Here is a 24,615-nt window from a genome sequence, read left to right on the forward strand (position 1 = left end):
CAGTTTTCCCAGCACCGTTTATTGGAGAGACTTGTCATTTCCCCACTGTATATCTTGCCTCCTTTGTCATAGATCGGTTGACCGTACATGCAGGAGATTTTTCTCAGGGTCTATTCTATTGATCTGTGTGTCTCTTTTCGTGCCAGTGTCATACTGTTTTCCTGTAGTCTTGTAGTGTAGTTCAAAATCAGAGAGCATAATTCCAGCCTACTTGTCCTTTCTGAAGATTGCTTTGGCCATGCAGAATCTTTTGTGGTTCTGTTCAAATTTTAGGATTCTTTAGTTTTGTGAAAAATGCCATTGATACTTTGATAGGGATTATGTTGACACTCTCGATTGCATTAGATAGTATGGACCTTTTAACAATATTAATTCTTCCAATCTGAACATGGAATATCTTTCCACTTATTTGTGTCTTCTCCAATTTCTCTCATCATTACAGTTTTCAGAGTACAGTTCTTTCACCATGTTGGATAAATTTATTCCTAGTTAATTCACAATCCCAGGGGTCGTGGGATCGAGCCCTGCATCAGGCTCCACACTCAGCTTAATATTCTCTCTCTCTCTCCCTCTGCCTCCTTCCCTGCTCATGCTCTCTCACTCTCTGTGTAAAAAAAAAAAAAAAAAAAATCCTAGGTATTTTGATAGTCTTTGATGCAATCGTAAACGGGATTGTTTTCTTTTTTTTTTTTAATTTTTTTTTTCAACGTTTATTTATTTTTGGGACAGAGAGAGACAGAGCATGAATGGGGGAGGAGCAGAGAGAGAGGGAGACACAGAATCGGAAACAGGCTCCAGGCTCTGAGCCATCAGCCCAGAGCCTGATGCGGGGCTCGAACTCAAGGACCGCGAGATCGTGACCTGGCTGAAGTCGGACGCTTAACCGACTGCGCCACCCAGGCGCCCCCGGGATTGTTTTCTTAATTTCTTTTTCTGATAGCTCATTATTAGTGTATAAAACATAACCGATTTCCATATGTTCATTTTGTCTCCTGTGACTCCGGAGTTCGCTTATAAGTTCCAATAGTGGTTTGGTGGAGTCTTCAGGTTTTTCCATTCACAGTATCATGTCATCTGCAAGGAGTGACAATTTTACTTCTTCCTTTCCAGTTTGGATGTGTCTTCCCTTCCCCTTTTCTTAAGGCCTTCAGAAAACACTTGCTCACATGGAGAGCATGTGGACCCCTTGTGTGAGAATCCCATGAGTACCATTGCTCTGCACAAGGCCAGTGGAGCTCTTAACAGATCCCAGGGAGGTTGTGTCAGTAGGCAGTCTCCTGGACAACCAGGACAGACTTTTCTCTCCAAACTGGGAAATGCTGCTAGCATGGCAATGATTTATACCTGCGTATCTTTGTTTTTATCTATCTCCTGACCTACCTTTTTTTTTCCAGTTGAAGTATAGTTGACACAACATTACGTTCGTTGCAAGCGTAAAACCTAGGGATTCAGCACCTCTGCATGGTGCTGTGCTCACCGCAAGTGTGGCTGCCATCTGTCACCATACGGTGCTGCGGCAGCACCACGGACTGCGTTCGCCGTGCTGTTCCTTCCATCCTCGTGACTTACTCACTCCACAACTAGTAGCCAGTGCCTCCTACTCCCCTCCACCCACCTTTGCCCATCCTCCCACCTCTCTCCCCTTTGTCGGCCACCACTTTGTTCTCTGTATTTAGGAGTCTGTCTCTGTGTGTGTTTCTTTTAGATTCCACATAGGAACTGGAACCCCGTGGTATTCATATTTCTCTGTCTTTAGTTCATTTAGGACAAAACTTTCTAGGTGCATCCATGTTGTTGCAAATGGCAAGATCTCATACTTTTTTTCACGGCTGAATAATATTCCTCTGTGTGTGTGTGTGTGTGTGTGTGTGTGTGTACATATGTACATACGTGTGTACACGTCTTCTTCATCCATCCATTCATTCATCAACGGACGCTTGGATTGCTTCCATGTCTTGGCTTTTGTAAACAGTGCTGTAGTAAGCCTAGGGATGCGTGCATCTTTTCAAAGTAGTGTCTTCATTTTCTTTGGGTAAATAGCCAGTAGTGGGATTCCTGGATCGGGTGGTATTTCCATTTTTAATTTTGTGAGGAGCCTCCTTACTGTTTTCCAAATGGCTGTACCAGTTTCCACTCCCACCACCAGTGCCCCAGGGTTCCCTTTCCTCCGCAGCCTGGCCAACATTTGTTATTTCTTTTTGGTACTAGCCATTCTGACTCGTGTGAGAGGATATCTCCTTGTGGTTTTAATTTGGATTGCCCTGATGATGAGTGATGTCGAGCATCTTTTCATGTGTCTGTTGGCCATCTGTCTGCCTTCTTTGGAAATATGTTTATTCAGGTCCTTTGCCCATTTAAAAATCAGATTATTGGGGTTTTTTGGTGTTTAGCTGAGTTTTTTTATTTATACGTATCTTGGATATTAACTTGTTATCGGGTATCTCATTTGCCAATATCTTCCCCCATTCAGTAGGTTGCCGTTTCATATTGTTGATGATGTCCTTTGCCGTGCAGAAGCTTTTTATTTCGGTGCAGTTCCAGTAGTTTATTTGTGCTTTTGTCTTGCTTCCCTGAGGAGACACGTGTAGAAACATGTTGCCAAAGTTGAGGTCAGAAGAGCTCACTGCTTGTGTTTTCTTTAAGGAGCTTTATGGTTTCAGGTCTCACATTTCGATCTCTGATCTGTTTCGAGTTTATTTTTGTGTATGGTGTGAGGACTTGGTCCAGTTTCATTCTTTCACATGTTGCCGTCCGGTTCTCCCAACACGTTTATTGAAGAGGCTCTTTTCCTCCATTGGATATTCTTGCTTCCTTTTATTTCTTCTTTCCTGTGGCCGTGGCTGGGACTTCCAACGCCCTGTTGAAGAAAAGTGGTGAGAAAGGACATCGCTGTCTCGTTCCTGAACTTGGAGGAAAAAGCTTTCGGTTTTTGACCTTTGAGTGTGGTGTTAGCTCTGGGTCTGTCTTGTGTGACCTTTCTTCTGTCACGGCCCACCTCCCAGGTTTTAAGTAGTTCTTGCCTCCGTCTGTCCTGGCTTGACTGCGTCCTCAGTCTCTCTGTTAATAGATCCCGTGGCTCCTTTATTTCAAAACAGAGGCGTGGCCTGACCGCTAGGCCCCTGCGGGTGAGTCTGCAGCCACTGTCCTCCCTGCGCTCCTCCGCCTCCTCCCTCCCTTCCACGTTTCCTGCTGCCTCCACTTCCCCATCAAAATCGGTCAAGATCACCAAATAACATCCCTGGGCCCAGAGCGAGTGACTACTTCTCATTTCACCTCCGCCTCTGGTAGTGCCGGCCGGCCCGCCGTTGCTGCCGCTTTCCTGCAGCCTCGTCCCCTGGGTCGTACAGCCGCTGCCACTGTCTCACTTGGTCTCCTTCACTGGCTCTCTTCCTCTGCCTGACTTTCAGCTGTCTCCGTGCCGCCCGGGGCCCTGGGCCTGCCTCTCCTCGGCCTCCGCGCCACGTGGGGTGCTGCCTGCTCCTGTTCCCTGCTCCATCCTCGGGGCCTTGGACAGCTTGTGGCCCGCATCTCATCGTGCATGTGGAATGGGTGAAGTCAGTAAGGTTGTGTCAGACAGGAGTGAAAATCCATTCTTCGAAGGGAAGTACAGTCAGTTCCCATTGTGGTCATGTTCTGGAAATACGCCGTGAATACCCAGCAATCACTCCCGGGGCTAGGCTCCCGTGCAGCTCTGGTCACCATGTTGTCATCAGCTAATGAACACACGATCTTGCTTTATGGGAGGTTCTGTTTAAACGCATCTTACCTTAATATGTATTGTTGATTTGTCAACAGTGAACTCACAACAGACAACACTGTAACTCGTGCTAAACAAAGCTTATCTGACAAACATGATTCTCCGGAAGGCAATCACAGTCTCCTTGCCCTTGGGAGCACCAGCCAGCACTGTGGTTGGGGACCATTTTAAACAGTGACATCACCAACCAAAAGCACAAAATACGAGAACATAGACCATGAGAAGGATGATGGTTCACAGAATGAGCTGAAAACAAGAAGGCAGTGTGTCACCTCGTCCAGCCTCCGCTGGGGGTGTTGGGTCAGTCACGTCCACGTTTTCTGGCCCCTCTGTGCATGTCTAGGATGGCTGTGCAGGGACCACGAGTATTCACTTGGCGGGGGGGGTGGTGACGCAGAAACTTGAGCAACCAGGCAAATTTACAAACAGAGAATAATAGTAAGTTAATAGTAAGTTTTGTGGGGTTTTTTTGTTTGTTTCATCTTAAAGAGAAAGAGTGCACAAGCAAGGGGAGGACCGGGGGGGGTGGGGGTGGGGAGAGAGAGAGAGAGAGAGAGAGAGAGAGAATCCCAAGCAGGCTCCATCCAGGCTCAGCGGAGAGCCCGACACGGGGCTCGATCCCACAACCCTGGGATCATGACCTGAGCTGAAATCTAGAGTTGGACGCTTAACTGACTGAGCCTCCCAGGTGCCTCAATATTTACTTGTTTAATAAGAAGTCGGTATTGCGTATGCCAACTTCTCTTCACTATTTCCCTGTCCTACGATTAATAAAGCTGAGGCTCCAGCTTTTAACTTCATCATGGAAGAAATGGGTACCAGGTCTTGTAACTAGTAAACAACAGAATCGAGACTACAGTCTGATTTTCCTGAGGGGCCTGCCTCTCCCGGTCCCTGGCATCCACCCCCGGTACGTACTGAGGGGGAGCAATCGCCCTGTGCTTAGGTTAGCGTGAATGCGCTTGGACATTACCAAGGAGTTTTGCCCCTTAGAGGTAGCTCTTGTGGGTGGACCACTTCACCACTGAAGCAGATGTCACGGGTAAGATTAGCCCATTTTTTAGATATGACCCAATTCGAGAGATTTTTGTGTTTTGTTTGGTGGTGTTTTGAAAGGTTTGAGAAACAACCCAAAATCTAATCCTAGGCCTATTTTCAATCATCCAACAAATGTAAAACCGGCTGCACTTGTGCCGGGCGGTGCCAGACCTGGGGGTACTGCCCGAGCTGGCGGGGGACACCACCAGATGGCCAGTGGTAACGTGATAACCGCCAAAGGGAGAAGTAGAGAACGCAATTAGATGCGCCCCAGACAGTCCCTGAATCCCGAAGAAGGAGCAGGGTAACTGGTGGGGGGAGCCTGGAGAGGGAGATGTTGGACAGTGATGGAGGGAGCACCCTTGGCCCCCGGGCCAGAACACCTTGCACAGCAAGTGTGGCGCCAGGCGCCCTTCCCAGCTCCTCCTGGCCCAGCAGACCGTCTGCTCACCAAGCTGGCTTATGGTCCTAACGCGGCGTCCCCGCCAATTTCCAGAGGGAAGGGGCTGGTCAGAGAACTCAAGTGTTGGGCCCTGAAGGAAGTTCTTGCTGCACACGATCAGCATTCTGGCTTCGGATGGGTCTTGTCTGAGTTTGGTCAGCCAGGTGAGAGTCGGGTCCTGGATGGGATCGGCAGCTTCTCCGAGCTGCGGACGGACCCCTGCTCTGTTTGCATAAAGGTTAGCCCGCTGCTGTGGGAAAGAAGTGATGTTCTGGGTAAAAGGGACTGCGAATCGGGCACTTGATTTCACTGCCTATTCTAAGTCATAAGAGCCTGTAGTTCCCCCCACAGGCATGTACGACGTCACTTTGCACACACATGGCTCTGGCTGCCGCCAGGTCTGTTAGCGCCTGGTCATGCTGAGCACGTTGGGCCATCGCATCCGTATGGAAATGATTGATTCCAAGCGCTTTCCTGGAAATAGTATGTCTTCATAAAGGGGCCCTTGGAACTTATTCTTTCATTTTTTCTAGTAGTTGGGTTTCTAAACTTAAGTGTGCCTTTGTTACACCATTTAAATCCAGCGTCAGAGCTAATGGAGAGGAGTCCTTTTGGGTAACTTTGTATTTTGTGTTCTGTGTGAATTTTCGCCTAAGGGCATCTTAGTTACAGTGGAAACATCGCTGAGGCTTCAGATAGTCAGGACTTCCAGGTCCCCCGGGCCGCGCCTGTCAGGTTATCTCTGTTCTGTGTGCCCCGCTCAGGTCCAGAGAGGTAGGTCCCGGGTCTCTGCTGGCTTGATGGACGGGTACGAGCTCGAAGCACCCACCGCAGCCGCATCCCGACAGACACAGGCCGCCCGTGGAAATAGTGGGGATTGCTGCTTCTGTGATTTTTCTACGGTCCAGGATTCTCTTTGCTCCTAGATCTGAACCGACCCGGGGATTTACTAAGAAAACAAGCGCAGAAATAGAGACTGGGGTCCATGTGGACATTAGCGGAGATGGGGTGGGTGTGAGGTAGTATCTATGGAGGGTCTGTTGCATCTGCTGCTTTCTGTGCAGGACGTGTGCACTTAACTTTTAACATCACCTTGTGGGTGGGGGGTATCCCCACTTGAAGTGGGCGCAGGCAGATAACGGTGTAGAGCGCTGGCTGCGGGCCGGTATCTGCAGGCCCCCTGCCCCCCGACAGTTCCACGGAGGAGCCGTGGTCCCCAGCCTACCTGTGAGGAGATGAGACTTAGAAAGATCGAGTCCTCTAGAGGTCGGTTATTCGGGGCCCATCGCCTGTCAAGCACTGATGGAGAAGTTCCAGGACCACAGCTGCGAGCGGGGACGTGAAGCCTCTGTCCTCATGGGAGCTCACGTTCCGGGGTGTGACCGGGGTGTGCCCGGGGAGCCGGCTGTGAGCCGCTGTGGGGCGGGAGTGAGCAGGATGGTGTGAGAGAGGAGCGAGAAGGGCCTCCTGGGAGGAGGGGGGTGGACCCGGGGGGTAGTCTGTCCCCGAGCTCATCTTCCCACTCCGCTGTGTTCTCGGACCGTCCCCGCAGTCCCGTCCCATCGCCACACGACCACCGTTGTGAGCCCGCGGTGCTCCACTGGTCGTGCGTGTGCACTTCGACGTGCATCCGCGTGTGTGAGCAGACCGCGCCCGTCGCGACGAATACGTACGTGTGTGTGTTTTGTACTTTCAGCTGATACCGAAGATGTGTGCATCGTAGAAAGATTGTTCTCCAGCAGCCTAGTGGCCATCGTTAGCCTCAAAGCCCCGAGGAAGCTGAAAGTTTGCCACTTCAAGAAAGGCACCGAGATCTGCAACTACAGCTACTCGAACACCATACTGGCCGTGAAACTCAACAGGCAGGTGAGCGACACCGCGCCCAGGACGCCAGGCGCCCCGTCCCCGCCCCGCCGCTCCCACGCAGCTTCCAGCCGGCCCTGCCGCCACCCGGTCTCCCCCGGGGCCTGGGAGAGCTGGCGCTCCCGGGCCCCAGCCCCGGGCCCTGGTCCTGCTCGCCCCGGGCCGCCTCCCCGATGCAGCTCCGTCTCCTCGACGGTTCTGCTCCAAGCACACTGTCCCCGCGCACGTTCTTGGGCTCCGCCGGGTTAACTTCTACTCTCGTCAAGACACAAGCCTAGCGCTCCCCTGAATGCGCACTCGGCCGTCGAGTGGCGTCAGGGTTTTCGTCCCTTCTTTCACTTTCATAGGTGCTACTTAAAAAATACATCTGTGGGCGTCTTTTTCCTTTTTTCTTCTTTTTTCTCTTTTAAACTTACTGTCTTCCCCACACTCCCAAAAACATCTGGCCCAGAGTATGCGCTTGGTGGCTGGCACCGGAGCTTATTTCGTGAGACCACCTCATGGCTTTCGCTTCCCTACAAAACGCAGCACCGTCCTGAAGATGCTTCAGCTTTTCCGCGACAACCACGTATTCCTCGCAGGGAAAGCTGTCGACGTTGCCGGGTGCAGAGCGCACGTCGCCGCGCTGGGGTCTGCAGCGTCCGACCGGGTGGAGTGGTTGCACTGGGGGGCGCGCTGGTGCGATTCAGACTGGGAGGGGGGCTGTGATCTGCGGAAGTGGGTCAGAGCGGAGGATTGTAAGGCGTGACCTTTTGAACGCTTTTGAACCTAAAACATACAAGTGTACGTGCACGCACCAGCTACTGTGCGAGCCGGGCCGTCTTCCTTGTGTGAATCGTCCCTTGGCGCATCAGCTGCAAGCAGTCATTCTCCTCAGAGCGGGGTGTGAACTGCACCTGCAAAATAATGAGAGCGCAGAGTGAGTTTTCATGCTTTTAAAAACCCCTAGGCTTTTGGGGCACCTGAGCGGCTCGGTCGGTTAAGCCTCCAACTCTTGGTTTCTGCTCAAGTCTTGATCTCAAGGGATCGAGCCCAGTGTGGGGCTCTGCACTGACAGGGCGGAGCCTGCTTGGAATTCCCTCTGTGTCTCTATCCCTGCCCTCCGCCCCCACCCCTGCTCCAGATAGATCGATAGATATGGCACCTGGGTGGCTCACTTAGTTAAGCAACTCTTGATTACAACTCAGGTCATAATCTCACGGTTTGTCACTTTGAGCCCCATGTCGGGCTCTTTGCTGGTAGCATGGAACCTGCTTGGGATTCTCTGTGTCTCCCTCTCTCTCTGTCCCTCCCATACGAGTGTGCTCTCCCTCTCTCTTTCACTCACTCACTCACTCTTGCTCCTCATCTCTCAAATGTTAAAAAAAAAAAACAGAACCCTAGGCTTTTATTCTTGTTTTGCCATGCTTTATTCGTTTATTCATGCTTTATTTCTGTTTTTTGTTTGTTTGTTTGTTTGTTTTTTGTTTTTAAGAGAACATGTGCACACACACGAGCCGGGGAAGGGGGCAAAAGGGTGATGGGGAGAGAATCTCACGCATGCTCCATGCTCGGCACAGAGCCTGACACAGGGCTTGATCCACGACCTGTTCCGAAATCAGGTGTTGGCCGCTCAACTGAATGAGCCATCCAGGTACCCCCAGCATGGGTTTTTGAAAGCAGCTGACCTTTACCAGACCTGTCCAAGGCACCTGCTCTGCTTTTCATGAGGGGAGGAGTGAGCCAAACAAAAACAAACCAAAAACACAAAATAAACTCTTCTTAGCTGTAGTTCACCAGTGTCTGTAATAGTGAATTAAATGTCACGGTTAGAGGTCCTGGTACAGTCGGCAGAAATGGTCACGGGAGCAGGCACTGCTGGCTTTGGACGTCACACGAGTGGTAAATGAGGAACAAAGCCGCCCGGTCACGGCCAACGTCCTCTGTGCCGCGAGCGTCCAGTCCGCCTGGTGTTCCGGAAGGAACAGGGAGCCTCCGTATCCCGGAGGCGGTTAAGACTGGGGAGCAAGCATTGTGTTGTGTCTTTATTTTTGGTTTTCTGTTGCGTCCCTTCCCTAGCGGCTGATAGTGTGCCTGGAGGAATCTCTCTACATACACAACATCCGGGACATGAAGGTACTGCACACAATCAGGGAGACCCCTCCGAACCCTGCAGGTAAACGAGTTGCGGGAAGAAAGTGTCATTGCCTGATTCTGCCTCTCACTTATTTTGATTTTATTTTAGAGAGAGTGTGTGTGCACGTGGGGGTCAGGGGGGCGGGTGGTGGGCAGAGGAAAAGAGGGAGAGACTCCTAAGCCGGCTCCGCGCTCAGTGCCGAGTCCCGTGCGGGACTTGATCCCACAACGCTGGGATCACGACCTGAGCCGAAATCAAGAGTCGGACGCCCAACCAGCTGAGCCACCCAAGTGCCCTTGGTTCTGCCTTTTAAAGATTAGCCATTTTGTCCATATAGCTTCTACCCGGGTAGACTGCTTTGGAAAGTAGTGATCTTAAACCAAGCTGCTTTCCCTCTGCTGCTGGGCTTGTGACCACGTAAACCATTGGTTTCGTCGGCTTCCAGTTCTGAGGTTACTGATCGGTTTCAAGCAAAGGCCTGCAGTCTGTTTTTATAATCTTGTCACTGAAGGAGGTGGTTGGGGCTGTGGTGCTAGAAGCAAGCCCGCTCGGCAGCCGCCAGGGCTGGCTCAGGGTCCCCTTTACTGTCTGCGTTCTTTGTTACGTAAATGCCAGCTTCTCTCTAACAGCGGAACAGAAAACCCTCTCGTCCTAACTCTCCTGGGCCTCCGTGTGTTTCCACAGGCTTGTGTGCGTTGTCGATAAACAACGACAACTGTTACTTGGCGTACCCGGGCAGTGCGACCATCGGAGAGGTGCAGGTCTTCGACACCATCAACTTGGTGAGGCTCCTTTTGTGCTGGGGTCACTCGCTCGAACGTCCTCGTCCCCGAACCGGGTGCCGGGGAGCCTTCAGCCTCCTCGTTTCTGTGGCTCGGCCCTGCGGTTTCACTGCTGCCTTCCTGGGGGCACAGCAGGTCCGGGTGACCTCTCCCTGCAGATGGATCCCCGTGGTCACGCCCGCAGTGCTGAGCTCGGGCAGACTGGCCGCTGGAAGGGCCGGAGGGAACTGTAGCCACTTCGCAGACGGCCTGCTTGGAGCAGCCTTGCCTCGGGCCCCACCCCCAGTAAATCAGGTGGACATGGCCTTGGTGTCAGCTGGCGTGGTGTCGGAGGCCCAGCCAGTCAGCGCTTCAGCCTCGGGACGGGGGGCGGCGGGGAGTGTGGTCTCGCCGCGTGGCGGCCACGGCACGTCGGTCTTGCCTTCCAGAGAGCCGCGAACATGATCCCGGCTCACGACAGTCCTTTGGCGGCGCTCGCATTCGACGCCAGTGGAACCAAGCTGGCCACCGCCTCGGAGAAGGTACGTCTGCCGCGTGGCCCGACGGGAACCCGGTCTGGGGGCTTTGGCACACTTTTCAGTTCCGCTCACACAGTCGAGCGACCAGATGGGTTTCTGGGTCGACCGGCTCCCAGACCAGCACGGACAGCGGCCCCCGCGGCGGCCGTGGGACGAGCCGCCCGGACTGCGGTGGGAGCGTGTGGGCGACACGCCCCACGTCCTCCTCTGAGACGGTGCTGGCGGGCGCGGTGCCAGGGAACTCGAATGGCAGTGAGGAGTGGACGTGGTTCCGCCCAGGGCGGGTCTGAACACATTTCGGTGCACGCTGTTTCCTTTCCTTCTGTGTCTGCTCACTTAAGACAGTGACCGTGCCGAATGTATCACCTACATCCTCTTTCGCCCTGCGTGTGTCGTATTTCGCAGAGTTAAAAACCCTTCTCACGGCCGTACGGCACTTGGTTGTGCTTTACCGAGACGTCACCCTGTGGGGACGTTTATGTTCTTCCTACTGTTTAGATTGGAATGATCACATTTGGAATATAGATAATAGTGTGTCTTACATACAGATCTTTTTTGTGCCTCTCGGTTCACTTAAGAGATTCCAATGAGCAGACTTTCTGGGTTCAAAGGATGTGGTTGTTGTAAGGTTCTCCCCACACAGCACAGGGCGACTCCCTTCTGCTTGGACCTCTTCTCCCCCCCCCCCCCCCCCTTCTTGACACCGGAGGGGCGTCACTGTCTTCCCAGCTTGGCTGCTACGTCTTGTTCCTTTGCAGCTCCTCTGGTCTCCTTAATCTCGTTCTCCTCTGTTCCGGCTTCTTCTGTGCAGTTCCCTGCTGCCTAGCTGTGCTTTGTTGCTTGCTCACCGACAACCTAGGTAGCCTGCCTCCTGTCTCCTCTCCCCTTGAGCCAGCCAACCACATAAGATTTGAGAAAAGTCCGCTTGAACTCTGCCGCGAGGGTCCCCCAGTTTCAGTAACAACAGCGCTGCCATCTGTGGTTCCCTTAGTCACCGAGGACACAGGTCTTTTATGTTCATGACCCCATCCCATCCCCCAGCAAGGTACACATATTCTCATTTCATATCGAGGGTTCAGAGAGATTAATCATTTGCTCGGAGTCACCAAGCTGGGTGGCAGCAGAGGTTTGGACTCCAAGCCTGGCTTTGCTTTTAAACACCACTGGACGATTGCGTCGTCGCCTTGTTCGCTTCTAGGGCAGTGGCGGTGAGCTTCTGTCACTCCTTGGGTAATAAAGTCTCGTCTCCGTAGTTCTCATCGGGTCAGAGAAGCACCCTAAAGCATTTTGTGGAGCCTCAAGGCCGGTAAAAACAGAACTGGAGCTTTCTGGACAATGAAGAGCAATCTTCTGATTTGCTTTTAGCCCGAATACTCTTGGTGCGTGGGGTTAGCCCTTGGCGGCATCCCGTCCTGCGGGGCGCTCAGCCGTGTGCAGCTATATGCTTGATCCTGCATTCAGTGGGCACAGTGAGGCTCCTTACCGGCTCACCGTTAATTAGTATTACGCAATAGGTATGCCGTTAAAATAAATTTCTACCTCCGAAAATTTAGACTACAGAGGACAAAACCTTTGCTGTGGTTGTTGTTGCAGATGAGTGTGCTATTTTATCCTTTTCAAGTCTCAAGAATGGCAAACTCATTTGGTATCTTTTTATCCAGAGAGAATCACTATATTTAAAGAACGTTTTCCAGAAGGAAACGATTCCTGGTGTTCTGTAATTAGGTTGCTTATAGCTTGCTTATTTATTTATTTTTACTATTTATAAACACGTCAGATATCGTAGAATGGTTTTCACACTAAAGAGTTTGAACCTTCCAACACGCATTTGGTGTCAGGTGACCCTCTGAGTAATTCTTCCTGTCCCCGCACATTCGAGATACTACCCGTTTTCAGGTTTTCCTAGGAGTCTCTTCCCTGTGTGTTTTATGACCGTAGCTTGTTAGTATTCTTTTAACATCTGGATGTCAAAAGCACTACTTGTGCTCACTCTCTTGGATGTTCTGTCTTACTCTCTCAGATGTCCAAGTCCTGTCCTTCCAGGCGCACGTCCCCGTTCTCCAGGGCAGCGGCAGGAAACTAGCATCTTGAGAATGGCTCATCCCCACACGGGGAAGTAGGGCCGCTCACTGCTCGTTCACACGCTCCTTTGTCTGAGGCATACGGGTTTTCTTAGTGTTGGTCCTACCATGTAGAAGTTGAGACTTACTTGTTTTTAGGCTGTTAAGTAGCATTTCCAGCCAGTGGTTCCCTTGATCAGTAACTCAACCTGAAGCAGCAAGAGAGGCTTCCGGGTGGGGGGTTGGGGGGGGCGGTCCTTGAACCTCTCAGACCACCGAGTGAGGTGATGCTTCCTGATGTGCAGCAGGGTCGGCTCGTAAGAGTTTAAACTTCACGCCACGTAGAAGGACCAGAACTGTTGCACAGTTGACTCCAAGGGTATCGGGGTTTAGAGCAAGCAGGGAGTTACAGCGGCCGCATTTGAAGAGAAGCGTAAACGTTGAGTACGCAGTAGAAGCGGGAAATGTTCCCGTGGGCAGAGTGGGGTGCTGCTGGCGTGCAGGGGGCGTGCGGAAGCTGCTGGTGAGTGGCGCCCCTTGTGTTTCCTTCACAGTCTGATGTGAAGGAGACAGAAGGCTGGGCTCACTCGGTTAAAATCCCTTTTTCTTTCCTTTTTCACCTGTCACAGGGGACCGTGATTAGGGTGTTTTCCATTCCAGAGGGACAGAAACTCTTTGAGTTCCGGAGAGGAGTTAAGAGGTAAGGTACAGAAGTCCCAGAACTGGTTTTGGAGTTGACATTTGGATTTCGGGTGTGTGTTCTCTGGATCGAGTGGAAACTTAAAGCAGCCCTGAGAGCCCCATTTCAATGCACAAGTGTTCCTCAACCCAGCCAGACGGTCAGAGGGGACTTGGGGGTCGTCCTGACGGGTAAAGGAGCACGTTTATAACGCCAGCTGGCTTTCTTCTGTCTGCCACCCCCCCCCCCAGAACGGAGGGCAATGGCCAGGCAGCCCAAGAATGAGGAGGAAGCGGCCTGACTGGACCCCTTGGAGCCATGTGGCTTCCTCGGCCTGCTCTGAGGTGGCAGGCCCGTGAGTTCCCGACCTGCTCATCACGCTCCTGTCCTGCTCCTCTACTCAGAAAACCCCTCAGCGTTTGGTGCTCCCTCCACTAATCTCCCTGTCCATCCGCACACCTTGCTGGGTCTGCACTTGGCACCCCCTGGGTCCTCTTCCACAGGACTGGCTCTAGGGCTCTGGTCCCTGTCCTGAAGGGGCCACCGATAATGCCCACCCCAGGGCGGGAACTGGGCCGGGAGGTTTTCCAGAACCTGCAGCTGTTGGCCACCCCCACTTCTGGGAACCTTGCGTTGTGCATCAGCACTCCCTCTCATCCCCGGGGTCCTTCCCAGAGACGGCACACGCGTGCTTTAGGGTCCCGTCTCCAAAGCCAGATGCCTCAGTCCCTCCCCATTACCGCTTCCTAGGTTTCTTGCCTTTTTTCTCTTGGTTTTCCTTACATTCACCTTTCTCGATTTTTCTACTGCTACTGCTTCTCCATTTCCTCTCCCTGTGTCTCACTTCTGCCCTGGAGCCTCTCCTCCTGTGCTGTGCGGCCCCACAGGTTCCCACAGGCTCCTAAACCGGGTTGTCTGTGTGCTGGTGGGTCCACCTGTGTGTGTGGCCCAGGCTGCTCTCCTGACACGCACCTGTATTTCTCCTGCCTGCTGGATGCTGGGGCCCCCGGTGACCCACCAGAAGGTGCCCCCCATCTGCCCTTCATCGCTCACGTGCCTGATCTTGGTGAACACCGCCATCATCGACCTGGTGCCTGGGTCAGAGGGGCTCCACACTGGCTCCTTTCTCCCATTCAGTCAGGTGGCAGGGGTGTCGGCACCCTGGGTCAGTCCCACCAACCCCCTTTCCCTTCCGCCTCTGCCCTCCCAGTTCGAATCACCGCCGTCTGACCTCTTGTGTGCCTCGGTCTCTGTCGTCGACCCCTTCGGTCCATTCTTCAGACTGTGGCCCAGGTTGCTCTTTGAGGGTGTCAGTGTCAGTAAAGCACACGCCTGTTGGGGGAGTTCCAGGCGTGCCTCCTGCCGGCAGGGCCGACCGCAGACCCCCCAGCCGTGGCGCGTGAGGCCTGCCGTTCCCTGCTTTTCCAGCTCGGCTGCCCTGGCCCCGTGACTCCCAGCTCCGGCCACACTGAACGCCCGCTCCTCAGAGGGAACTGTCTGCACCGGGTCTCGCCTGTGCGGTCTCCTGTGCTGGGTGTCAGTTCGTGACCCGGCCGACTGCTGACCCTCGCGTGGCAACAACCTTTCCCTCCACGGGTCTCTAGCACCGCCCACTCGTACTTTCCGGCTCTCCTTTCTTGCGGCAGATTACTGTCCGCGAACTCGGCTCACCGAAGCTCCGTGAAAGCAAGAGCCCTTCCTGATTTCCCCGCTTCATCCCCAGAGCTTGGCCCGACACCGGCACTGCACAGGCACCCGTTAAACACGTACTGACCTGACGGGGCAGACGCATCTTGTACTTCTAAGTATCAGGAGCAAGTTCAGGTTCATTTGAGGCTTTGGGATTTTTACAGCGGTTTTTAAGATAAACTGGAGAGTCTGAGCGTGTTGAAAGTTCTGCTTTCCTCTTAGATACCACCAAGGTTGCCAGTCTGCCTTGCACGTTAAGAATTGCGAGGATTTGAATTATTGGACTTTGTTTTATTAACCTGAGTGCTGTAAATCCTGCCTGATTCAGCTAAAACTGGTTTAGTGAAGCCCTGAATCCCTTTGTTATTTGGAATTTCAAAGAAAATTAGCCAGCAGTATGGTAAAGAATTGCTCTTAATTTATTATCTTTAAAACATTTTTTCTTCAGAAAAATTTTTGAAAAAGCGTCTGGAGAGGAATAAGAAAGATGTCCATAGACTCAAGTATGCCAATTCCGAGAACTTTTCTTCTCTGACCTTAAAGTCCCTGGAGAAAGGTTGCTAATCGCCCCTTGGAGGTTTGCGGGCGACCGCGTCACTCAGGCCTCTTTTGCTCACCCGCAGGTGTGTGAGCATCTGCTCCTTGGCCTTCAGCATGGACAGCCTGTTCCTGTCCGCATCCAGCAACACTGAGACTGTGCACATCTTCAAACTTGAGACTGTGAAAGAAAAGTGAGTTGAGTTGCAGAGACGTGTTTGTTTAAAAAAAAAAAAAAATACAAAGCACTTTTTCCACTGACTGGGTGGAAATTCCAGCACGGATGTTGTCCTGCCTTTAGACATTTTTGCCAGTAAACACCCCGGAGCTGCCTCTCGTGTAAGTGTCACCAGATGTGGGCTCAGCAGTGAAATGACTTCCCTGAAAGATGAGGCAGTGAGGCAGGACAGGAGGTTGGGGGACGGGGGTGGTGTGAAGAGGGACGTCCTGGGGTCTGTGCACATGTCCCCTCGTTCCACTGCCTTTACCCACACAAGACGTGGGAGTGCGTGCTGGCTCCAGCCTGCCCACAGGTGGTTTCTGCATTTAAAGCAATTGATTTAAATTCCGCGTTACTCTGACGGGTGTGCGCAGCGAAGGAGAGGTTCTTTTCTTAACTTTTAAAAAGACACCCACGAGGTTGAGTGTTGTTAGTTCACGTGCTGTCTTACTCAAAGGAATATTTACGATAAGTTAACAAATACATGCACGTGAACAACAACAAAATCGGGCTCTGGGGAAATAATTGAGATGTGTGCTCATGAGGTTTCCATAGACTTCCTGTTGAAAAGTTCTGGGGCGGAGGGCGGGTCGTGAATCTGGCCCCGTGCATTTTCACTTCTGCTGCAAAGTGGGGAGCCTGCCCGTCTGCCACCGTCTCGTGTGGCCCCCTGGGGGGAGCAAGGCTCTTCTAGGTTCTGAAACCTGACAGGCCTCCTCTGACCCTTCTCAGGAGATGCGCCCACAGCGTCCCCAGTCTCTTGAGACTTCGTCGTTCTCTACGCCCCTTTTTCCCGAGGTGTGGGGAACCCCTCTTCCAGTTTCAGGGCTGATACTTGCTTCTGTGAGTGGGACCTGGTCATTGTCCTGGCGGAGAGTCCGCCTTTGTGTATCTGATAATGGTTCTTCCTTCTAGACCTCAGGAGGAGCCCACCACCTGGACCGGGTACTTCGGGAAGGTGCTCATGGCGTCCACCAGCTACTTGCCCTCCCAAGTAACAGAAATGTTCAACCAGGGCAGAGCCTTTGCCACAGTCCGCCTGCCTTTCTGTGGCCACAAGAACATCTGCTCACTGGCCACGTGAGTAGGGACAGGGGTCACCTCTCTCTCTCCTGCCAGGGTACATCCAGTCAGGAGCCTGGTCTCGGATCACTGCAGACGGTGGAGGTGTGGCCCCGTTAAGTTGCTCCCGGCCCGGGAACAGCCCGGAACTTAGGCCTTTGCAAAGCTTGGTCAAGAGTTAAGTGGAAGTGGAGGGAACCCCCAAGTGCCTCTTCACCGTTACTAGACTGAAATGCTTCCCCTGCGTTGTTCTGATCCAAAAATTCTTCCTCTTTCTGTTTCTGTTGGGAATATTGGTCGTGTTACTAAAGAAACCGCCTAAATCTGAACTATAGGAGGCCGCCAATAGTTAACCTCTTGGGACCTACAGAACCTGCACTGTGACCTAGTCCAGGGCTGTCTGTGTCGCTCTGGAGTGGGTCTTCAGAATGCACAAGGCGCCTGGTGAGCTTCGTCGGATTGTCCAGAGTGTAGCCACGCAGGGAGATACTGTCTTGAAAATTCCGCGATAGCACGTCTTCGTGATTCCGTGCACGTAACAAACGTTACTTGACCTCCTCTTTGTCCAACTAACGTAGTTGAAATATCTACGCTTAGCATTCAGAGAAGCCATGGAAGTGGTTTTGTTCCCAGCTCTTCTGTGGGCTTGGGTGTCGATTCGCACGAAGTGCACCCGCAGCCCCCATGCTGTGGCCTCAGGCGGCGGGCGGGCGTCATCTCTCTTCTCACCAGTGGAGCGCACGAAACTAACTCTGCTCCTTTGGGGTGGGGGGTGAGAGGCCTTCCTGGCTGTGCCACAGGCGAGGCTCCTGGTTTACCAAGAATGTTGTATGAAAGCGGAGGTTCTAGAACCGGGCTCCTTCTGATTCTTCCTAGAATTCAGAAGATTCCCCGGCTACTGGTGGGAGCTTCCGACGGGTACTTGTACATGTACAACCTGGACCCCCAGGAGGGAGGCGAGTGCACCCTGATGAAGCAGCACAAGTAAGTGGGCCTCAGCCGGCCAGCACCGCCAGCGCGGGTACTGTGATGTCAGGCACCCCCCCCCCCCCCCCCCACCGCCGTGCGTTTGCCCGGTTCCCCAAAAGCCAGTGAGTGACCCAGACGGGCATGTGCCCGCGGGGCTGGCCTGTGCCGCTGAGGAGACTCCCTTGCGCAGACAGAACTGGGTGAGGGCGCGGGCCCCGGCTCTCGGCGCTGCTCTGCTGGTGGCCCAGTGCGGTGACTGCGTAGAGATCGGACAGGCGGCCGGCGCTGTGCTCGTCCGTCCCCGGGCCGGGCCGGGCCGACCGAGGCGGGAACTTAGCCTTTTCCAGGAAAGGGATGATGCTCTTGGTGTCGTCCACGGTACACTGAGCGTTCTTGGAGAGCCTGCTGCCTCAACGTGGGACACAGGTGTTCTCTTCGAAAAGAAGAAATTCACATTTGTTCATTGGGAAGAGTGCAGTTTGCTGTTGCTTTTGCTTTTTTTGAATTACGCAGGAATTCCCCTACCAATGATCCTATAATACTGTAACGTTATAACTGGGGTCTTTTTTTTACAGCAGATTCTACTTATGATTCTCAGTCTTAAAAATGGGAGATTATCTCAGTGGGTATAACTTTCACCAGATTTCCCAGGTAGAAATCTTGGTGAGAAGTCCGAGTGAACACAGGGAATGAGCTTCTAGTCAGCACAGTGGAGGGAGCGCACACGTGTGTCCATTTTGGGTGAGCCTGTTGGGTTTTCTGGGCACTTCTGGCCCCACAGGCCCACGAGGCTGAGTTGTGAGGATCCCTGACGGCCTCGCCGTCTGTTTTCCTGCCTCCCTCCAGGTTGGACGGCAGCATGGAGGCCACCAATGAAATCTTGGACTCGGCCTCTCACGACTGCCCCCTAGTGACGCAGACCTACGGCACGGCTGTCGCCACAGGTACTCACGTGCCTTCGTCTCCGACCAGACTTGGTAAGGGCTGTGCCACAGGCACGGAGGTAGATGTGTGCGGCCCGTGCTGCTGCCCCCCCCCCCCCCCGCCCTTTCCCCTGGGCCGGGACAGGCGGTGCCCTGAGGCAAGCTGTTGGCAAGGGGGGGGTGGTTCGAGGCTGAACTACTTGTATCCGTTTTCGAAGGAGTAGTCATGATGGCTCAGGCTGCTTTGGGTGCGTGTGAATTGTTCCTGTCTTGCTGCTAAAAGATCACCCTCGATTTTGACGTTGCCAAGGGGGCGCCCTTGGTCCTGTGTGATCGCTCACCGGGCGAGCGTGCGGCACCCCCTTGGCACTGGGAGGCCCTGGGAGGCACTGGGGCCCTGGGAGGATGGGATTGTAGGCCTGCCTTCGGGGCCCCTCCTGCTGCGGGACAGACACAGGGGAGGCCATGCAGGCATCCACCCCACCCCCCACCCCCAAAACCACCTTGACCTCAGGGGGGCGATCCTGTCATTTTGCTCCCACGGGAGACTGTAGGTGTCACCATTGCTCTGTGCGGTGAAGCGGCCCTTTCTGTTGGGTAAGGCCCTGGGTATCTGGTGACGAGCACCCCGCATCACCAGTTCGAGAACTGTTCCCACTCTGTCTGTGGAGGAAAATTTGCGGCCTGGCTGTCGGGAAGCCCCGTTTACTGTGTAGCCATCTCGTTTGACGTTTAGGAATTTTGGAAAATACCTGATTCACCTGGGGCTGCCCAAGGCCGCGAAAGGCTTGTAGTCAGAGAGGGAGGACGGTTCAGACTTAGTGTGCGCCGCGGCCTGTAAACACGCCGACGGCCGTGTCCCCGCGCGGCCTCCATGGCCGCTGGCTGCCGCCGTCCTGCCTCGCAGCCCCTGAGCGTGGCCGCGCTGTCTCTTTGCAGCCTACGCCGACGAGCTGGGAGCCGCGGGCGGCGCGTGTCTGGAGGAGGAGGCCAGCGCCCTGCGGCTGGAGGAAGACAGCGAGCACCCCCCTATGATTCTTCGGACGGACTGAACTTGACCTGTGAACTCTGACCCCTGAAGCAGAGGACACTGGCTTGACAGAGGACTTTGTGTTATGCTGCTATGAACTTTGACCTGAGTTGGGGAGAGGACGGCAGAGACTTCAAAAGAAAAAAAAAAAAAAGATTGTAGCCGTAGTGTCATTCCATACTGTCGAGAAATACATTGTTTTCACTTCAGTGGCTTTTAATCCCGCTTAGGAATCTTAGCTTTTCGTTTGTTTTCTCTTTTTGCCAAAATTAACTGTTCGGTGAAGCCCTTGAAACCTCCTTGCTTTGCATGCATTAATGTGCCAAGCCAGCAGAGGAGAGGAGAGCTAGAAGCCACTTTACGACGCCCGCAGTTGTCTGGTTTTTAAAATCTGTATATAGTGAGGAGCGTCTTCGGGGGACGGCAGCATCGCGCAGTGGTTGTGGGTGTCCAGGCGGACCTGTTCGGCGGGTCCAAGAGCCCTCTGTGGGCTCGCCAGGCTGGGGCGTCAGCCGTGGGGAGGAGTGCTCACTCCCCGGAGCCCCTCCCGGGCCCTTTTCCCCGTTTTATTTTGTTAATTAAATTCTTTCCAGATTGGATTACTCTGGGAATTCTTGCTTGTTGGACTTTTATTTTGTTTCTGGCCTTATTTTCCACGTGGGTATTGGAGGAGAGTGATTCTTTCTGGCATTAAAAACCTTGTATTCGGACAGCGCGTGAACTTGAAAGAGCACCCGGGAAGGCCAGCGCCGAGGAAAGTGGTCTGGTTTGTGTGATTAAATTATCTGGTCTTTAATTTTCCTGTTGAATAACTGTGTGGGGGGCTTGTTTGTTTTTAGGGAATTTAGTAGCGGCTCCCTGGACCCACAGAGCACAGAATTACAGCGTGGTGGCTACCCGAGTTGTCCTCTGACCTTGAGCCCCGCTGACTGTCAGGGGCTCTCCTCACCTGCGTCAGAAGTGGTAGAGAGAGCTAGAAACGGGGAGGTTGGCTCTGAGCGCCTGCCTTCCAGTGTGATACGTGCCTTTTCCATTTAGTCTTAAGGAATTGTCCGGCAGAGTGACGCGGGGCTGTGGTCACGGGTCCCAGTGTTTGCCCAGCTTCCCTTTTCGTTTTCACAGCCTGAAACAACCGCAGATACCTCAAACTCTGCATTCCAAACCAAGACATCTAGCCGGTAAAGTTTTGAGGCCGTTCAAACGGAGTTAGCGGCATAAAGGATCGTGGTGGATTCTGTGGAATGGTGACAGTTAAGGATAGAAGTGAAAAAGCAAAAATGTGTCTGCCCTCCCTTTTCCCTTTGTCGGGCATTTGAGCCGAGGCGGGAGAGGGGCAGAGGCATCTGCTCCGGGTTGTATTTGTCTGGTCTCGGCAGTCGTGCGGCCTGGATGGAGAAGGGGGAGAGGCACCTGCTCCAAGTGCCTGCGGCTGTGTGCCCGGCGGTTCAGGTAGAAAGCCTAGGTGCAGGGGGCACCCAGAGTAAGCTCTGACTGTGGCAGAAATCTCCAGAAACGCCGGTTGTGGCAACGAGTGGACGTGCCGTATTAGTCGAAGGTGAGGGCAGAATATACTCTACTTTCCTCTGGAGGCTGGAGGCGGGCACGCTTGCCAGCGTGACCCGCAGTCACGGGGGCGATAGGGTGTGCGTCTGCTGAGGCCCCGCGCAGGACACGGCCTGCCCGAGTCAGACCCGGAAGGCCCACTCGCTGTTCCCTCTGGAGCAAGGCGTTGCACTCCATGTCTTTGGTGGTGCCTTTGGCCAGGGTGAGTGTTCACGGGAAAACTAGTGTCAGAGGCTGCGTAGCGGACGTGGGGCCCTCAGCTAGGGTCTCCTGACTACCAAAGAGAGAACCGCCTTTCCTGTTGTGTGTTCAGTATTGCCGAGCTGGGTACCTTTCCGTCGGCCTGCACGCTTGTGGCGACGTGAGGAGTCACGTCTGCTCTGTGGTTCCTCCTGGCCAGGAGTGCGTGGCTTTGTCTGTCTTTGGGATTGGTGGCCCTGTCAGCCGCCATCTCCTCGATGGTGGGACGGACGCTTAGAAAAGGTGGCCTGAGTGGCTGTGACTGTCACTGCCTGCCCTGCCCCAAGGGGCAACGACAGGGCTGGCCAGGTGCTTCTTTGTGCCTGGGCATCAGCAAGCCGGAGGAGCATGCGGGGGGCGCTGGAGAGGACAAATCTGGGAGAAGCCGCTGAGATGCACATTAGCAGGACTCTTGCTGCCGCACCCGAGGCTTAAACAAGACGGGACCCCAGCCGAACCAGACGGGGCACTGACGTGCTGAACTCCAAGCCGTACGCAGATAGTAACTTTATTATGTCCTCACTTTCCGAACTTCCGAAAGAATCACGGGGTAGGAAACAAAACCTGGAAGCCTGCTTCATAGAGCGGTGTGGACTGGGACCAAACCCTTTGTGTTTCCTAAAGCAGCGGAAGCCACAGTCAGGTGGAAGCTGGAGCCGAAGACGCCTGCGGCAGCCCCCCGATCCTGGCACCGTACTGTCAGCTGGCCTGGGTGGGCCTGGGGCCTCGGTCTCCTCCTGTCCCTGCCCCGAGGGGCCACTGCCTAAACGGGACATGCATGCTGCAAATGCCCGGTTAACCTTTGAAACAGAAATTCGTCTGACCAAATGCAACCGATGGTTCTTCTTCGGTTCTCGTTTGAATACTGAGCCGGTGGGAAAGGTGAAACGAGAACAGTGTGAGTGTAAGGCCCAGTCAAGGTCACGTGGCTCCCTGTCGTCCCTGCCTTTCCCACTCCCAGATTCCAGGACCCTGAGCAGCTGCGGGAGTGGGTCTTGGGCAGGAGGGTTGCTGGGGGAGACTCCACAGTCACCCCAGAGCAGACTCCCTTCTGCCGGCACAGGCCACAAGCTCGTGCCTCGTCTGTCCCACTCCCCTGCAGCCGCCGCCGCCCCCCCCCCCCCCCCCCCCGCTCGCCAAGGAGGGGCTCCTGGGCGCTGCCTACTCAGATCCATTTGGGGAGCCATGGGGAAGATGGTGAGTCATGTACAGAAAAGACTAGATGTGCTCAGGTCACAGGCCAGTCAGTGGTGGGAGCTGAGTTCCGGGCTCATTCCCGCTGTCGTCCGAGGTTTTGTGCGGCCGTCTGCGGGGTGTGCGTGGGCCATGCTGGTTTGGTTTTGTTTGTCCCCTGCCCTATGTGTCTGTAGGTCCTGTCTTGTGCATGCAGGGAATGACAGGAGCCCTCGGCTAACATGCGTGTATGACTCTGTAGCTAGTGCAGCTGAAAATCCAAATATGTTACTTTACAAGTGTACTTAATTCTTAAACTGACGGTGGACGGGCGGAAAGGTTTTGGATCGGGTTCTGTGGTGTCAGACGAAAAAGAGTGCGTTCAAGCCACTGGTATTCTGTGTGGGAGGAGCGCTTTCTATAGAATTCTCTTTTGTGAATGACTGCTTTCTTACTGAGAACGTACAATGACAGCTCATTGCCAAGCCGGTCTCACTGATGGATATTTGGGCTCCTACCAGGTCCTGACCCTTGGCCCGTATTGTACCTTTTCATTCTGTGGATTTTGTGAAGCACAAAAAAAATTGGATTTTGAGGCGTGGCCAGCCCTTCTTATCCTTCCCCGATATCTGACCAGGAAAGTCTTTAATTTGGAAAAATTAAATCTTTTTAAAGCTCAGAATTTAAAGGAACTGTTTCGATTCCTCACTCCTATGTTGTATCACTTTACCGAGTTGTAATTTCTGTTCGTTCTTACATTTCCTTTGTAGGTGAAGCTGTTGTATGTGCTGCCGGTGTATATGGGTGGGGGGGAGGGAGGGAGGGTGTGTGTGTGTGTGTGTGTGTGTGTGTGTGTGGTGCACGTGCGCATGAGGGGGCCGAGGGGGAAAGGTGTGCGTGTGCGCACGCGCACGCCGTGGGGAAACGTGCTTACCGATTCCACATCCGAGCGGATGGCCCCTTGCTGTTAGCGTTTATAACTAACTGCATTAAGAAATTAGAAGCTGCGATGTCCTTTTCTTCGCGGCCTCGTTGCCGCCTCACAGGCCCTCCATCTCATCTGTCTCGTGTTTCAATGCGCTGTCCTTCTGCCTCGAGCACTTGGGCAGAATATCAGAGTCCTGAAGCCCAAGTGACATCTCATAAAGGTTTTCCTCTGGAGCTGATTCCTGTCCTCTATGGAACAGACGACACGCTCCTGTCCGCTAGTGTTCTCGGCCTCATCTGCCAGATGTTCCCAGGACGCCGCCCCTCGCGGGCTGGGCAGGGTTGAGCAGGTGCGTGCGCTCGCCCCGCCCCCGAGGCCGTGGGGTTCTGTCTGGGGAGGAGGCTGTAGCGGGAGGAGCTCCGCCCGCACCCCTGCCTGGGCCCCGCTGTCACCGGGGCGCAGCGCTAGTGTGGAGGCTTCTGTTGGCAGCGCCTCCTCCTGGGCACCGGTTTGCTGTGTCACAGACCTCCCTCCAGGCTGGAGGACTTGTTCCTTTTTACGTCGAAGGCGGAGACACGTCTAATGTCCTGAAAAGGCGTGCCGGGACCCCAGCAGGTGAGATTCTGAGGGGGCGACTGCCCGAAGCCGTGGGGGCCGCGTCCCTGCTGGGACCGCACGCCGTCGGTCTGACAGCCGCCGTCCTGTGTGAGGGCGCTGACACAGCAGTTCGGTTTGCGGGGAGGCACACGAGACCCCGTGAGTCTTTGCACGCGCCCACGGTCGTCGTGTTTTTTTTTTTACAGAGAACATTTGTAATTTATTTTTCCTCCTGTGCTTATTTCAGTGGATTGACACAAAGATGTATCTTTAGAAGCGTCTGGGCCTTTTGTCTCAAGGGAGCGTGACGCGGGGTGGCTGGGGCAGAGCGCTGGGGCTCTTTGCTGCCCCTTTTCTCCCCGGAGGACACCCCTTGACCTTCCCCAGTCTAGTCGGAGTCTGTCGGGCCCAGGACACGAGCGGGCTCAG

The 24,615-nt window shown here is 53.9% G+C and overlaps 1 protein-coding gene across 3 annotated transcripts in view; it reads left to right on the top strand.

Moving 5' to 3' along the window:
* Window positions 1-20,296, top strand: part of WIPI2 (WD repeat domain, phosphoinositide interacting 2) — a 39,789-nt gene extending 19,493 nt beyond the window's left edge. For 2 of the 3 annotated variants that reach the window (XM_040455785.1, XM_040455787.1), the window contains 10 exons: window positions 6,934-7,103; window positions 9,159-9,255; window positions 9,901-9,998; window positions 10,427-10,519; window positions 13,206-13,276; window positions 15,568-15,675; window positions 16,617-16,781; window positions 17,640-17,747; window positions 18,579-18,709; window positions 19,595-20,296. In XM_040455785.1, coding sequence (XP_040311719.1) covers window positions 6,934-7,103; window positions 9,159-9,255; window positions 9,901-9,998; window positions 10,427-10,519; window positions 13,206-13,276; window positions 15,568-15,675; window positions 16,617-16,781; window positions 17,640-17,747; window positions 18,579-18,709; window positions 19,595-19,707 — 1,154 coding nt within the window. In that variant the 3' untranslated portion in view covers window positions 19,708-20,296. The remainder of the gene's footprint in view (window positions 1-6,933; window positions 7,104-9,158; window positions 9,256-9,900; window positions 9,999-10,426; window positions 10,520-13,205; window positions 13,277-15,567; window positions 15,676-16,616; window positions 16,782-17,639; window positions 17,748-18,578; window positions 18,710-19,594) is intronic. The other variant, XM_040455786.1, reaches the window with a different exon arrangement.
* Window positions 20,297-24,615: the final 4,319 nt, after the last annotated feature.

This window comes from Herpailurus yagouaroundi, unplaced genomic scaffold (assembly GCF_014898765.1).
Source record: "Herpailurus yagouaroundi ecotype Mexico unplaced genomic scaffold, PumYag 216, whole genome shotgun sequence".
Lineage (NCBI taxonomy): Eukaryota > Metazoa > Chordata > Mammalia > Carnivora > Felidae > Herpailurus > Herpailurus yagouaroundi.